At 38.0% G+C, this 13,568-nt stretch overlaps 1 protein-coding gene across 2 annotated transcripts in view; it reads left to right on the forward strand.

The window, feature by feature from the left end:
• Oga (O-GlcNAcase) overlaps nucleotides 1-13,568 on the forward strand; it is a 34,599-nt gene that overhangs the window by 13,744 nt on the left and 7,287 nt on the right. For both annotated transcript variants that reach the window (XM_089646881.1, XM_089646882.1), the window contains exons 14-18: nucleotides 44-218; nucleotides 8,266-8,319; nucleotides 9,292-9,488; nucleotides 10,675-10,763; nucleotides 12,567-12,762. In XM_089646881.1, the coding sequence (XP_089503007.1) occupies nucleotides 44-218; nucleotides 8,266-8,319; nucleotides 9,292-9,488; nucleotides 10,675-10,763; nucleotides 12,567-12,762 (711 nt within the window). The remainder of the gene's footprint in view (nucleotides 1-43; nucleotides 219-8,265; nucleotides 8,320-9,291; nucleotides 9,489-10,674; nucleotides 10,764-12,566; nucleotides 12,763-13,568) is intronic.

The following is a 13,568-nucleotide window of genomic DNA, read 5'->3' on the forward strand; positions in this document are numbered from 1 at the left end:
GTAAAAGAAATTTACAAATAATTAATATTCTGTGATTTTTCAGTCGCAAGAGTGGCACTTTCGCGCGCGCCACTTTGACACCCTGTGCGGCCAAGTGACGCGACTATCGCGCCGCCTGGGGCTCTGCCGGAACAAGGAACTATCGCACGACCTTTGCGGCTACGTATGGGACCTCCGCGCTGTGGTGGGCCTGCTCAACTCTTACGTGCAGTGGCTTGGTAAGTCACTTACATTACACACTTAAATTCTGTCCATATGTACATTCATAAAAGAAGATAAAAACATCAAATATGGAGCATAAAAAAGGATAGTTGTCATCCACAAGGGTACCTAAAATTTTTCACTGGTTTTGCTCTCCTGAAAAGTAACAATATGTTATTTACGCCATTTTGTTTTAAAACAGTTGATATAGTCTAGTTTTTAGCCAAGGCAAAGGCTCTTCAGCCATTTATTGGCCTCGGTTGGTTTCATTCCACAGTGATATCTCAATATTTATCCACTTTTTTTCCTTTTCATTACACTCATTACAACTGTGGCGACGAGAGAACAATCCAGAATTGTCTCATTAATAATAAACAGCTCGACCTACTTAGGTACTTGCAAATTAATACCGAGAACTAAAAACATAAACAACCTACCTTTCTACGAGTATCTACTTGCGAGTTACTACTGACAGCTAGATCGTAAACAACGCGACCTACCTACGACAATACGTTGCGAGCAAGTCTGGCACAACACGCCAACTCGCTAGAAGGTTCTAGCCGATCGCCTATGCGTTAACGCAGCGCCGCCGAAAGTTCCCGAAAGGCCCAGACTGAGCGAGTGGCTCCGATTTATTTGCGAATTCACCTACCTACTGTTGCCGCCGGCTGTACCTTATAAATAAGCCCGACGCAGCGAGTATTCAGTCTCCAGTCCGTCAACCAAGTACTACCGCGCTAGGAACCTTGACCTAGATATCGCCCGCATTCTATAGTATTGTGAATAGTAAACGCGTAAATATTGTGACTGTCAAAACGATTTTTATTGAACAATAAACACTGCATCTGAGTTGAACGAGACTTTTATTTGTACACCAAGATAACCACACAACAATGAAGTTGTCTCCTACATTGAAATTTGCATTATTTACAAATATATCATCTTAATTAGAGCATGCTGAGGACAGAACTATTTGAATACATATTACAAAAATATCGAAGATATAAGCCGTCAAAATGTTCATATTTGTGACTGGCCAAAAAGCGTGTGACATCACATACATGGCGGTACATTCGAAATTATGATATAGTGTACAGTACCAATGCACTGCGTGTGACGTCTAACGCATAACTTTGTCATTTTCAGAATTATCGAAAAACTAATTCTACCATTGTTATTAACTCTTTAAATACAATACATTTTCATAAACATAAAAAATTAGGAGACACCTCATTCTATGTAAAATCCACAACCTATCACTAATACCACCTTTTTCTCAAGACTGGTAAACACAAGCAACTTTTTACAGCAATTGCTTGTCGTTTTCTTTTTTCGCCGGTGAAAGAAGAAGACGGCAAGAAATTACCCTAAAAAGTTGCTCGTTTGCCAGAGCCTTTACTGATTACTAACTAACCATCACGCAATAGGCAGAGAGGACGGACCGCCAAACAACTCGGTCTTGACACACATTCCTTGCTTCATTAACATTAGTACATCGTCTTGTGGTGATTTTCCTTTGTTTTTCCTTTACTGTCTATTATAATTTAAAAATTGATCACATCAAATTTTAAATAAATATATTTCATTCTTTAGTTCCTACCCTATTTTCATTACAATAATTCAATGTTCAAAACATCACCAACCAAATCAAAAACAAGATTGTGCATCACACTTTAAAATAATGAATATAAAAATTTAGATAGACTTTAACACATTTGATATCCTATTCCTTCATCTTAACCTTTTCTCTGCGGGAGACGCACGCCTGCGACGCACTGTACATGCCCTGTACGCGGGTGGCACATCTGTGCGACGCAAAGTTTCTTCGGCGTTATGGGTATGAAACATGCTTGAGCACGGTAAAACTTATACTCTTAAAAAATCTCACATCTTTACACTACTGACATCTTACGATATTTATCCATAATACGTATCCTAATCATCGATACAAAGATTTGAAGGGATCTTCCAACTCAGAGCGAAAAATGAATCAGTTTGAATTCTTCCCGCGTCTTTACACACGTTATTGCGCAGGCGCATTTTATAAGATTCTCAAACAGAGACGCTCGCCGTGTAGATTACATTGTTTTATCGAATTATTGTTTGCTTTTTCGTGGATATGAACTTTTTTAATTACAGTGTACATTCATCTGATTTATCATATTTTAAAATAAGTTCAGTTACATAAATTCATTCAAACTATTGAAGAAATATAAAATTTCGTCAGTGTTAGATTATTTTCAAATAAAGATACGTGGTTAAAACTTTTTTTTAGTGAAAAATCAAGTGTAAAGTTGTACAAGTTTGACGTTTTATCAATTTTTGAAAGTATTTTTATTGCCAAAATACAAAATGTCGGGTCGTGGTCTTAATGACGAAGAAATATTTGGTGCTACTTTAGAAATAGATTCAGATTTTGAAATTAGTGACAGTGACGTCGATAATAATTGCGAAGATGCTGAAATACATGAAAGCCATGATTCTGAACCCGAAATGAACATTGAAGAAGGAGAAGAAGTGGTTGAAAATCTGTGGACTGCCGGCCCTTTCGTACCCATTATTTATGAATTCGACGATTTCGCATCAGGTATCAATCCAGATACCAGGTTAACTGAAGACACGCCCGAACTTATGTTTTTTGAACATTTTTTGAATACAGAAATTATGACAAAAATTGTTGATGAAACAAATCAATTTTATCAATATAAAGTTAGGACGATGGATTTTACAGCAAAATCGAGAGTTACAAAATGGGTTGATACAACAGTCTCAGAAATGTACGTTTTTATTGCGTTAACATTTGCCATGACTAGGAACAAACACTTAGCTATCGAGGAACATTGGAGTACGAACCCCATAATCTTTTCACCAATATTTGGAAAGACAATGCCCAGAGACCGTTATCAGATAATATTACAGATGCTCCACTTTAGTGATAGTAATATTCAAACGCCTACTGATAGACTGCATAAAATACGTGTTCTTGTTGACCACACACGAAATATTTTTAAATCAACTATGATGCCCCATGAAAATCTATGTATTGACGAAAGCATCATCGTTTTCAAAGGCCGTCTATTATTCAAGCAATACATTCCATCTAAACGTCACCGATTTGGAATAAAAATGTTTGTGATGTGTGACGTCATGACGGGTTTCATTCTCGATTTTATAATTTATGTTGGTTCTGATACAGAAAAAAATGATACTCAAGGTATTGGTATTTCGGGAGGCGTTGTAACCACCCTTTTGTCAGATTATTTCGGAAAGGGTCATAATTTGTGGTGCGACAACTGGTACACTAGTCCAAATTTATTTAAATATTTACACGAAAAAAAAACTAATGCTTGTGGCACTGTTCGGAAAAACAGGAAAGGCATGGCACCTTTTGTTAAATTGAAGAAAGGGGAAATCCAATCAAAGCACCAATCACCGTTGTTAGCTTTGAAATGGCACGATAGGCGTGAAATCCACATGCTGACCACTCTTCATGATGGTTCTGTTGGACCATCGGGAAAAATAAATAGATCGACAGGAGAGCCCATTTTAAAACCACAATGTGTTCTAGACTATAACAAGAACATGGGTCTAGTAGACAAAGCTGATACGATGCTAAGCAACTTAAGTTGTATGAGGAAGTCACTCAAATGGTACAGGAAAGTTGCATTTCATATAATTGATTTGTATTTATTAAATGCTCACATAATATACCAAACTGTAACATCAAAAAAAGTCAGTTTGGCTGATTTCCAAATGGCTGTGATTGAGCAATTACTAGAGAAATATCACAAAACTTTGCCGAGTATTTTACGTCCCACAACATCAAGAGATTACCCGATGCGTTTATCATCGAAAATTGTTTCCAAACACATGCCCATTAAAGTTCCCCCTTCAGCAAAAAACACAAACCCTCGTCGAAGGTGTCGTGTCTGTGCCACTTCAACACTGAAGCCCAAAGTCAGAAAACTTACTAAATTTATGTGCTTAGAGTGCAATGTGCCGTTATGCGTTGAGAACTGTTTCAAAATTTATCACGATAAAAAAATATATTAAGTGATACATATTTACGGTGACATAATAACAGAAAAATTATTTCATTATTTTTGTAAATTTAAGTGTAGTTATTTTTTATTATATGAACCTTTTTAAGTGTGTCAATATTTCATGTATCCAGTCAAACGCGACATCGCACCCATAAATCAACCACTTACATCGCACCACAGTTGAAGAGCTCTACTCCGGTATGTTTATAAGCATGTGTATCGTTATCTTTGAAATATAAACATGGCCGCCCGGGTATACCGTATCAGATTACGAATATTATATACTTCGAATTTTTATCAAGTCTCATTGATGTTCGGATTGTTTATTTATACTTGAAAAGATAATTCAAGACATAAGCGACGTATTTTTTAAAACAAATTTTAAAATCCATGCGTGATTATTGTTTAAAGTCATAAATTAGATTGATGATAAATAGCCCCGCGTGTGAACGAAGTGATACAAATTAATGACGCATAGAAAAGGTTAAAACACTTTTTTTACATTGCATATCACTCTGGACTGTATTTTTACATTGCATATAACTCTGGACTGTATTTTTACATTGCATATAACTCTGGACTGTATTTTTACATTGCATATAACTCTGGACTGTATTTTTACATTGCATATAACTGTGGACTGTATTTTTACATTGCATATAACTCTGGACTGTATTTTTACATTGCATATAACTCTGGACTGTATTTTTGCATTGCATATAAATGGATTGCAATCACAGGGCGTCCCACTATTGCAAGCATATGTAAACCAAATTGCACATAGACAACAAGTACTATTTACACACGACCAAATTCAAACTTAATTTAAATGATCTATTTATATTTTCCCACATTTGTAATGAACACAATCTTAACAGGATTAACCCAACCTAATGGAGATGGAGAGGCTAATGGACAGGTACATAAGGGACGGGGCATTGAAAGAGAAGCCCCTCCACGAGTTACAGTTTGCTTACCAAGCAGGTAAGTCAGTCGACGCGGCACTGCACAGGTTGGTGTACAAACTGGAGCAGGCACAAGCGACTGGGGAACTGGCGGTAGGGCTATTCCTGGATATAGAGGGAGCATTTAACTGCACCACTATTAAATCCATTGATGAAGCGGCAGAAAGACATGGACTCGACAAAACCACCAGAAGGTGGCTGAGGAACATGCTCTCAGGCCGGATACTTACGGTGACAAGGGGTGAGGTAAGCATCAAAGTGCTGGTGACACGAGGGTGTCCACAGGGAGGGGTCTTATCACCCTTGCTGTGGAGCCTGGTGGTGGACAACCTCATCCGGAAACTCAACAACAGGGGCCTATATACGCAAGGGTATGCGGATGACATTGCAACCATAATAAGGTGTTGGGATGCAGACACAACCCGAGGCCTTATACAGTCAACACTGGCAACAGTGGAAGAATGGTGTGAAGAAACAGGACTGTCAGTCAACCCAGACAAGACAGAACTAGTAATCTTTACGCGTAAAAGGAAACTAGAAGGATGGAGCAATCCAACCTTCTATGGAAAGGAATTAGAACCCTCTGACACGGTTAAGTACCTCGGAGTCATCATAGATGCCAAACTGAGCTGGAAAAACCAGGTGGAAACTGTAGGCAGAAAGGCCTGTGCTCTGATGTGGGCAACTAGGCGAATCTGCGGCAGAACGTGGGGTCTCAAACCTAAAATGATGCAATGGCTTTACACAGCCGTTGTAAAACCAAGGATCATGCACGCAGCCCTGGTCTGGTGGAGGAGAACAACACTGAAAACAGTGATGGTCACACTCAATCACATACAGGGACTTGCATGCAGAAGCATCACAGGAGCCATGAGAACCACTCCAATACTAGCCATGGGAGTGCTGCTGAACCTACCCCCACTAAACATAGAAATAGAGGGGGCGGCGATGGCGGCAGCCTACAGGTTACATTGCAATGGCCAATGGAGAGGAGAGTTGCCCAGAAACAGTCACACGGAGATAGGAATAAGACTGAGGGCAATTAGTCCGACGGCTGGGATGAAGCAGGACGGCAAACAAGCCGAATACTTCTTCGGACAGCTGTTTAAAGTGACGTACCCCACAAGGGAGGAATGGGACACGGTCCCAGGTCCAAACTCCAAACAGGAACTAATCTGGTTCACAGACGGGTCCAAGATGGAGGAAGGAACAGGGGCCGGGGTCTGTCTACAGGGATCTAAGAGGGAACTCAGTATACCTCTAGGAATGCACTGCACTGTGTTTCAAGCTGAGATGAAAGCCATCTTAGTCTGCGCACAGGAGAATATGAGTATCGGGTACAGAAATAAGAACATAAACATATGTTCTGATAGCCAGGCGGCCTTAATGGCACTGGAAAGTAACCGATGCGACTCCAGACTGGTGATGGAATGCAGGACTATCCTAATAGAACTGGCGACCATCAATAAAGTAACCCTGCTCTGGGTACCAGGACATAAAGGTATTGAGGGCAACGAGCGGGCTGACGAACTAGCAAGGAAAGGGGCGAAAGCACCACTTGTGGGATCTGAGCCGGCCGTAGGAGTAGCAGCTTGCCACACCAAACTACATATCAAGAGGTGGGTCAAATCCCAACACTGGAAGGAATGGAAGAAGGCACCCGGAATGAGGCAATCTAAAGTACTCATAAACGGACCGGACCCTAACCGAACCAGGCAACTACTCGATATGGACAGAAACTCACTGAGGGAACTGGTAGGACTATTAACGGGACACTGCCATCTCAGGAGACACATGCAACTGTTGGGAGTGGAAAACACCAACATCTGTAGGAAATGTGAAGAGGAGGAAGAGACTCCAATTCACCTATGGTGCCAATGCCCCGCTCTGCTGGGAATAAGGCTCAGATACCTGGGAAGACACAGTGTGGAACCAGAAGACATCGCCACATATCCAATGACAGCCCTGGTGAACTTCATAAAAGGGACCGGGATACTGGCAAGGGAATGAGGTAAAAATGGGAGATAGTACAATGGGCCTATGGCCTAAGTGCTCGCGGGGAACGTAAGTAAACCGCCTCCGACTATAAAAAAAAAAAAAAAAAAAAAAAAAAAAACCCAACCGTTCTTTTGATTGTATTGAAATTATTATGTATTATTTTTATATTTTGTATTTACCCTTATTCATATTCACTTAACTATATGTATATACATCGATGTACTCTATGTCTGTCTCGACACAGGTTTACCCTAGTGAGACAGGCATTGAAAAACCACTTGTAAAAAAAACTTTATACAGGGTGTCCGGAAACTCGTAGTACAAGCGGGAAACTGGTGAATCTACATCACATTTGGAGTCGATTTTGTAGTATATTTTTTTTTTATTAGAGCTTTCGTTATCGAGTAAATCGAGTTTGAAGTTGATTTTTTTTTTTTTTTTTTTTTTTTTTTTTAATCAAATTCTTATAAATTATTACTGAAGATCAAAGTACCCAACTAATTAAAACTATTTGAAAGTAAAACAAATGAAGAAACTCGGATTTTAAGCATTATTTTGAAATCACCCTTCATTTAACCCGGTGTAATCATAAAATATTTCTGCTCTGCAGGGATAAAACATCTGTTATTCAACCCTAAACACCAGAAAAAACTTACTAACTCTAAAATAGCCGAAAAATATTTTTTTTTGTTTTTTTTTTTTTTTTGAAAATGCTCAAATCAAAAAACTTTATGTTTTTTTGGGTTCCCCATGTGGTGTAGATTCTCCCGTTTCCCGCTTGTACTACGAGTTTCCGGACACCGTGTATAGATAAATAAAAAAAATAATAAAATATAACTCTGAACTGTATTTTTACATTGCGTATAACTCTGGACTGTATTTTTACATTGCATGTAACTCTGGACTGTATTTTTACATTTCATATAACTCTGGATTGTATTTTTGAGTTTGTCAACTTTAGCCGGGATGGAGACGATAATAGTACATGCTGTTACTGATTTTTACTAATATTTTAGGTATACTCTTATAGGATACTGATTGATATTTATTTCTTCCAGCACTCGCTAAATTTCCACCAAATATTGCGAACTTCACTCAAGGCAGCTACACATGTAAGTACAAACACAATAATTTATTTCTAACTCAGCAATATTTGACTTTCCACTGGCAGAATCGCTCGATGCCAAGCATTACGTACTGATCGCGTTGAATCCGAAAAGCCACAAAAATGTCTAGTAGAGATGTACATAACCAAAAGACTATTCCAAACTAATCCAATATCCAACAGCTTACCCTGAGAAGAACGAACCATAAAAATAAATTTAGAGATAATAGATAAATTTATTTATTTGGCCACGATCAATGAAGATGAAATTAAAATGGCCATATTCCGTTGCAGTCTCGGGACGCACGTGTAACAGTTATAAACCAATATACTACGGAGAAGATTACAAATTTGAGTATAAAAAGGTCATGGGGGCAGTTTTATTATTTTGTGACATTCGTCAAATGTGTAAGTGACGTTGAAAATGTTGTTGATCAATGCAGAATCGTTAAGCAGTTGAATCGCTCTGTTTACCGTAAAATCTTAAGCCGTTGTTAACTGCATTAACAACACAAAAATAAATTTATAATAAGTCATTTGAAAACTTTTTCATACAAGATGGCTGCCAGGCAATTTTCCCTCACCCTCAGATTTGGCTTCAATGCCATTCAAACAAAATCGTAATAATGCTCTGTCCAGACTTTTCAAGTCCATTCAAACAATGGAACTATATTCAAGGATACTGCGAGCAAGTGCTTCATGTGTTCTCCGTGGTGACCGGATAAATCATCACAATGATAATTCATCACATCCTTAAAAATTTATATAAAGTCATGGAAAATGATGAAACAAAAACTTTATTAACTGTGTTTAATTAGGTTAGGTTAGGTTTAAAAAAAAAATTTCATCGTTCTAATGACTTTATATCACTTTTTAAAAGTGTACTGAATTGTCACTGTGTTGAGGTATCATGGAACCGTTCTCCGTATTATCTACCTAGAAATATGGCAAAAAACACATCCTTAACATTTGATTCCAGGGTTCTCCAAGGGCTGGAAGGAGGCCTTCATGTCAGGGGACCAGGAGCCGTGGGTGTTCCGCGGGGGGCTGACGGCTGACCTGCAACGCCTGCTCCCAATAGACAACGGCAATGACCTGTTAACCTACAAGCTGCCCGCCTCACCCACCTCGCAGCTTTGCACAATACGGCCATATGCCGACGGTGATAAGGACCAGGTAAGTGTTAATTATAAATTCTCGTAGAAATATTTCCTCGATTTACAATATTTTTAAAACTTCAACAACCAAGCCTCGCTTATATAAATTGCCTGTGTGTGTGTAGCCGTCTCGATAATGCAGATCACAAAAAGATCTCATGAGTTTGATATAAACAATATGAAACACAATCACGAGTGGATCTGTGATCAGCATCTTCTAGGAAAAAAGCATTGTGAAAAGGGGCTTGGTGAATTGCTGACAAAGTGTTACAGTAATTAAAATGCGCAATTGTTAAAGTGTTAATTTTTCCCCCGGATTTTAGGTCTGTTTTACATACCTCTACCTGATAATATTGCCAAAAACCATAACTAGACTACCTGATGAACCCTTTTCTGCAAAGTAATAAACAATATTATAATTACGCAATATTATGATTGCATGTTGAAGGCTCACCAGTCAATCTCTCTCACTCAGTATATATAAGACTGTGCGCAATTAAGACAGCAATGCATTCACAGTACCGGCTCTCCACTCTCAGCTGTCAATTTTTTAGTTAAGTTAGATGAGTACCCCCCAGCAGGGTTAAACCATTGCCTTTATGTAAATTCAATTTAGTTATTCACTTTTAGGGTTAAACCATTGCCTTTATGTAAATTCAATTTAGTTATTCACTTTTAGGTAAACATTAATTTGTCTCCATATGCCACAGAACATCTACACATGTAATGGATTGTTCTGATGAATGTATTGGCTGTTGTAGTTGTGCTCCATATGCCACAGAATATCTAGATATGTGTCTAGACACATAATGGATTGTTCTGATGAATGTATTGTTTTGTTCTAGTTGTGCTCCATATGCCACAGAATATCTAGACACATAAAGGATTGTTCTGATGAATGTATTGTTTTGTTCTAGTTGTGCTCCATATGCCACAGAATATCTAGACACGTAATGGATTTTTCTGATGAATGTATTGTTTTGTTCTAGTTGTGCTCCATATGCCACAGAATATCTAGACACGTAATGGATTTTTCTGATGAATGTATTGTTTTGTTCTAGTTGTGCTCCATATGCCACAGAATATCTAGACACGTAATGGATTTTTCTGATGAATGTATTGTTTTGTTCTAGTTGTGCTCCATATGCCACAGAATATCTAGACACGTAATGGATTTTTCTGATGAATGTATTGTTTTGTTCTAGTTGTGCTCCATATGTCACAGAACTTGTAGAGATGGAATGGATTGTTCTGATCAATTCCCTCCGGAACTCCAAGCACTACCAGCCGACAGGTAAATTAGGTTTTTGTTCATAGTGGGAAAATCTACCTACTAATAATATGCCTCAACTTGAAATTGATGTTGACCGTATTGTTTTGTACAAACACAGTGAAAATCTCTTATTCCTTTACAACCGGCTTCACACCAGTTTGTCTTTGAAAAAACCCTAACAGAAAATAAATCTGTTTTTGGGAACGGAACCGGTGTCGATCGAACGTGCACGAGCTGCTTATGTTGGGTACCTTCACACGCACGTGTTTCAACCAGTAAGCCGCCCAGCCATTGGGATCATTACTAAGAGCTTTACTGTGTGGCCCATCACAAAGTCGTACTTGTCGTGTGCCAGCGAATCCATTGTGTATTTGCTAATAGCTCACTGCACTTGCCTCGATTTTGTGGTATTTTGAACTGTAAAAGATGCTTCTAGCATACTAAAATATTTTTTATTGGCTTGGCAAGGAAATAACGTACAATCTTAATACTATTCTAGCTTGTCGTTTCGTCACTTGCAAATATGTTTATTTAATCTGTGAAATAGCACGTTGGAAAATTCCTTGTCTGTTTTTATTGTGAAGAACACTTATTTAGCTGGATTCATATAATAAAACTCAATATATTTTCTTATTTCTTCATTAAATTGTATATTTTTTATAACGGAGATAATGGAGAGATTTTTTTTTTCTCTGAATATAAGTAGCTATCCTGGTGAAACTACATAGGATATATGGATAAAATTTTTATAAACATATAAACACATTATTTCGTAAGACAGTACAATTTACAAAAACATCATTTTGCGAAAAACAAATAAGTTATTAAGAAAATATTGTCAGCCAATATACGTCGGGCGGTTGGCATTTTACCCCTGGCTCTCTAAAGAGTACTGGAATAAGGGAGGATGGCATTTAAGGGTTACCAAGGCACACCAAGGGTTAAGCATCAAACTTCTTGTGTTGGAACTTCTTAACTCTCGACAGGCCAAGATGCCAAACAAAACACCTGTAACCAAGTGGGACTTCTGACGACCCCATGCATTTTTCTGTCTTATGGGCTTTTGAACTATAGATATCCCAATTATTCAGTCAATTATCAATGGTAACTTATGTATTTGCTCAGAAATACGTAAAATACTAAAGTGATATGTCAAGTATTTAAGCTAATATAAGGAGGATGGTTCCATGATAACTCAACACAGTGACAATTTAACACACTTTTAAAAAGTGATATAAAGTCATTAGAAACGATGGAATTTTTTTTTTTAACCTAACCTAACCTACATAACCCAGTTAATAAAGTTTTTGTTTTATCACTTTCCATGACTTTATATAACTTTTTAAAGATGTGATGATTTATCCGGTTACCAAGGAGGATATTAATTTTGGGTACTACCCCACTTGGCTGCGGGATAGTTAACCCATCCCATCCGAAGTTATTTTGAATGAAACTGACCACTGCAACTGAATTAATTGTTGCGCGAACTTGTCCTGAATATTTTGATGGAGTAAAAAGTGACTTAACTTTTTCTTTTTGTATTAATAAATATAAATTTATTTTTGAATGTAAAACTAATTAAATTAATTTTTCTAATTCAATAAAAAAAATATATTCAAGAGATGGCAATGCCACTACTATTTACGTAAAAATAAACATTTTGTCGAGAGACTTAAATTATGGTCACCGTGATAAGATAGCTGTCCCAAAAGGGAATGAGTTAAAAGGGTTTCACTGTACTAACTCTGGCCATCTCTAAAATAGAATTAAAGATTACGGCGGACCATTATTAATATTTATTAATCCATTTGTTTTGTATGGTAGACTTCTAGCCCCCTACTTGTCCCTGTACCCCGAGCTGTGCATGGTGGTGGAGGAGGAGCCGGGCCCCCGCGGCAGCCCCCCTGTGAAGCTTCTGGGGTACGCCTGCGCAGCCCCCGATACCAAGGTGTTCAGCAGGAGGCAGGAGAGAGAATGGACCCCTGCCATGATGGACAAGTATCCTAATGATGTTGTGCAGGTATACTTTTTGTTTGTTTTTATATTTCATATGTTCAAAGGTTTTCACTGTGGATTATTTGATTTCTACATTCGTACCTTCGTTACTGTAATGTTATGAACCGTCTTGAATAGCGTTGTGTCAAAATATAACTAGTCTTTGGAAATAACAACTATGTAGATGCCGTCAACACTATTGATGAGAATTTGCCTCAATAGTTGGATATAATTCGAGGGTTTTATATCAAACATCATTTCCTACAAATAATTCTAGGTATTAAAGTCAAATAACATTATCTACAAAAAACATAGCAATAATACAGGGTTTTCCAATAAGAGATGTTATTTTGAATAGCCCTCTATTTCGATAGATGTTACTTTTGAAGCTGTCATTTTTTGACATTTGACAAGTAGAAACTACGCCATTAATAAAAATGGAACAATACACGCTTCAACAATGCATTGAAATTATTAAAATTCACTTGAGTGAATCAAATGCAAATCATCTTGAGTGATGAGGCCCATTTCCACCTCGGTGGCTTTGTCAACAAGCAAAATTGTCGCATCTGGGGCTCGGAAAACCCAAGAGTTATTGTTGAAAAGCCTCTCTATCCTCAACGTGTGACTGTTTGGTGCGGTTTATGGTCCGGCGGAGTCATCCGACCTTACTTTTTCGAAAATGAGGCTGGAGCAACAGTTACGATGAATGGATTGCGCTATCGAGAGATGATTAATGATTTTTTATGGCCGGAATTGGATGGTATTGATCTGGACAACGTTTACTTTCAACAAGACGGCGCTACGTGCCACACAAGCAACAAAATCATT

The sequence above is a fragment of the Hesperophylax consimilis genome, chromosome 25, assembly GCF_061612785.1.
Source record: "Hesperophylax consimilis isolate HC1 chromosome 25, BYU_Hcon_1.0, whole genome shotgun sequence".
Lineage (NCBI taxonomy): Eukaryota > Metazoa > Arthropoda > Insecta > Trichoptera > Limnephilidae > Hesperophylax > Hesperophylax consimilis.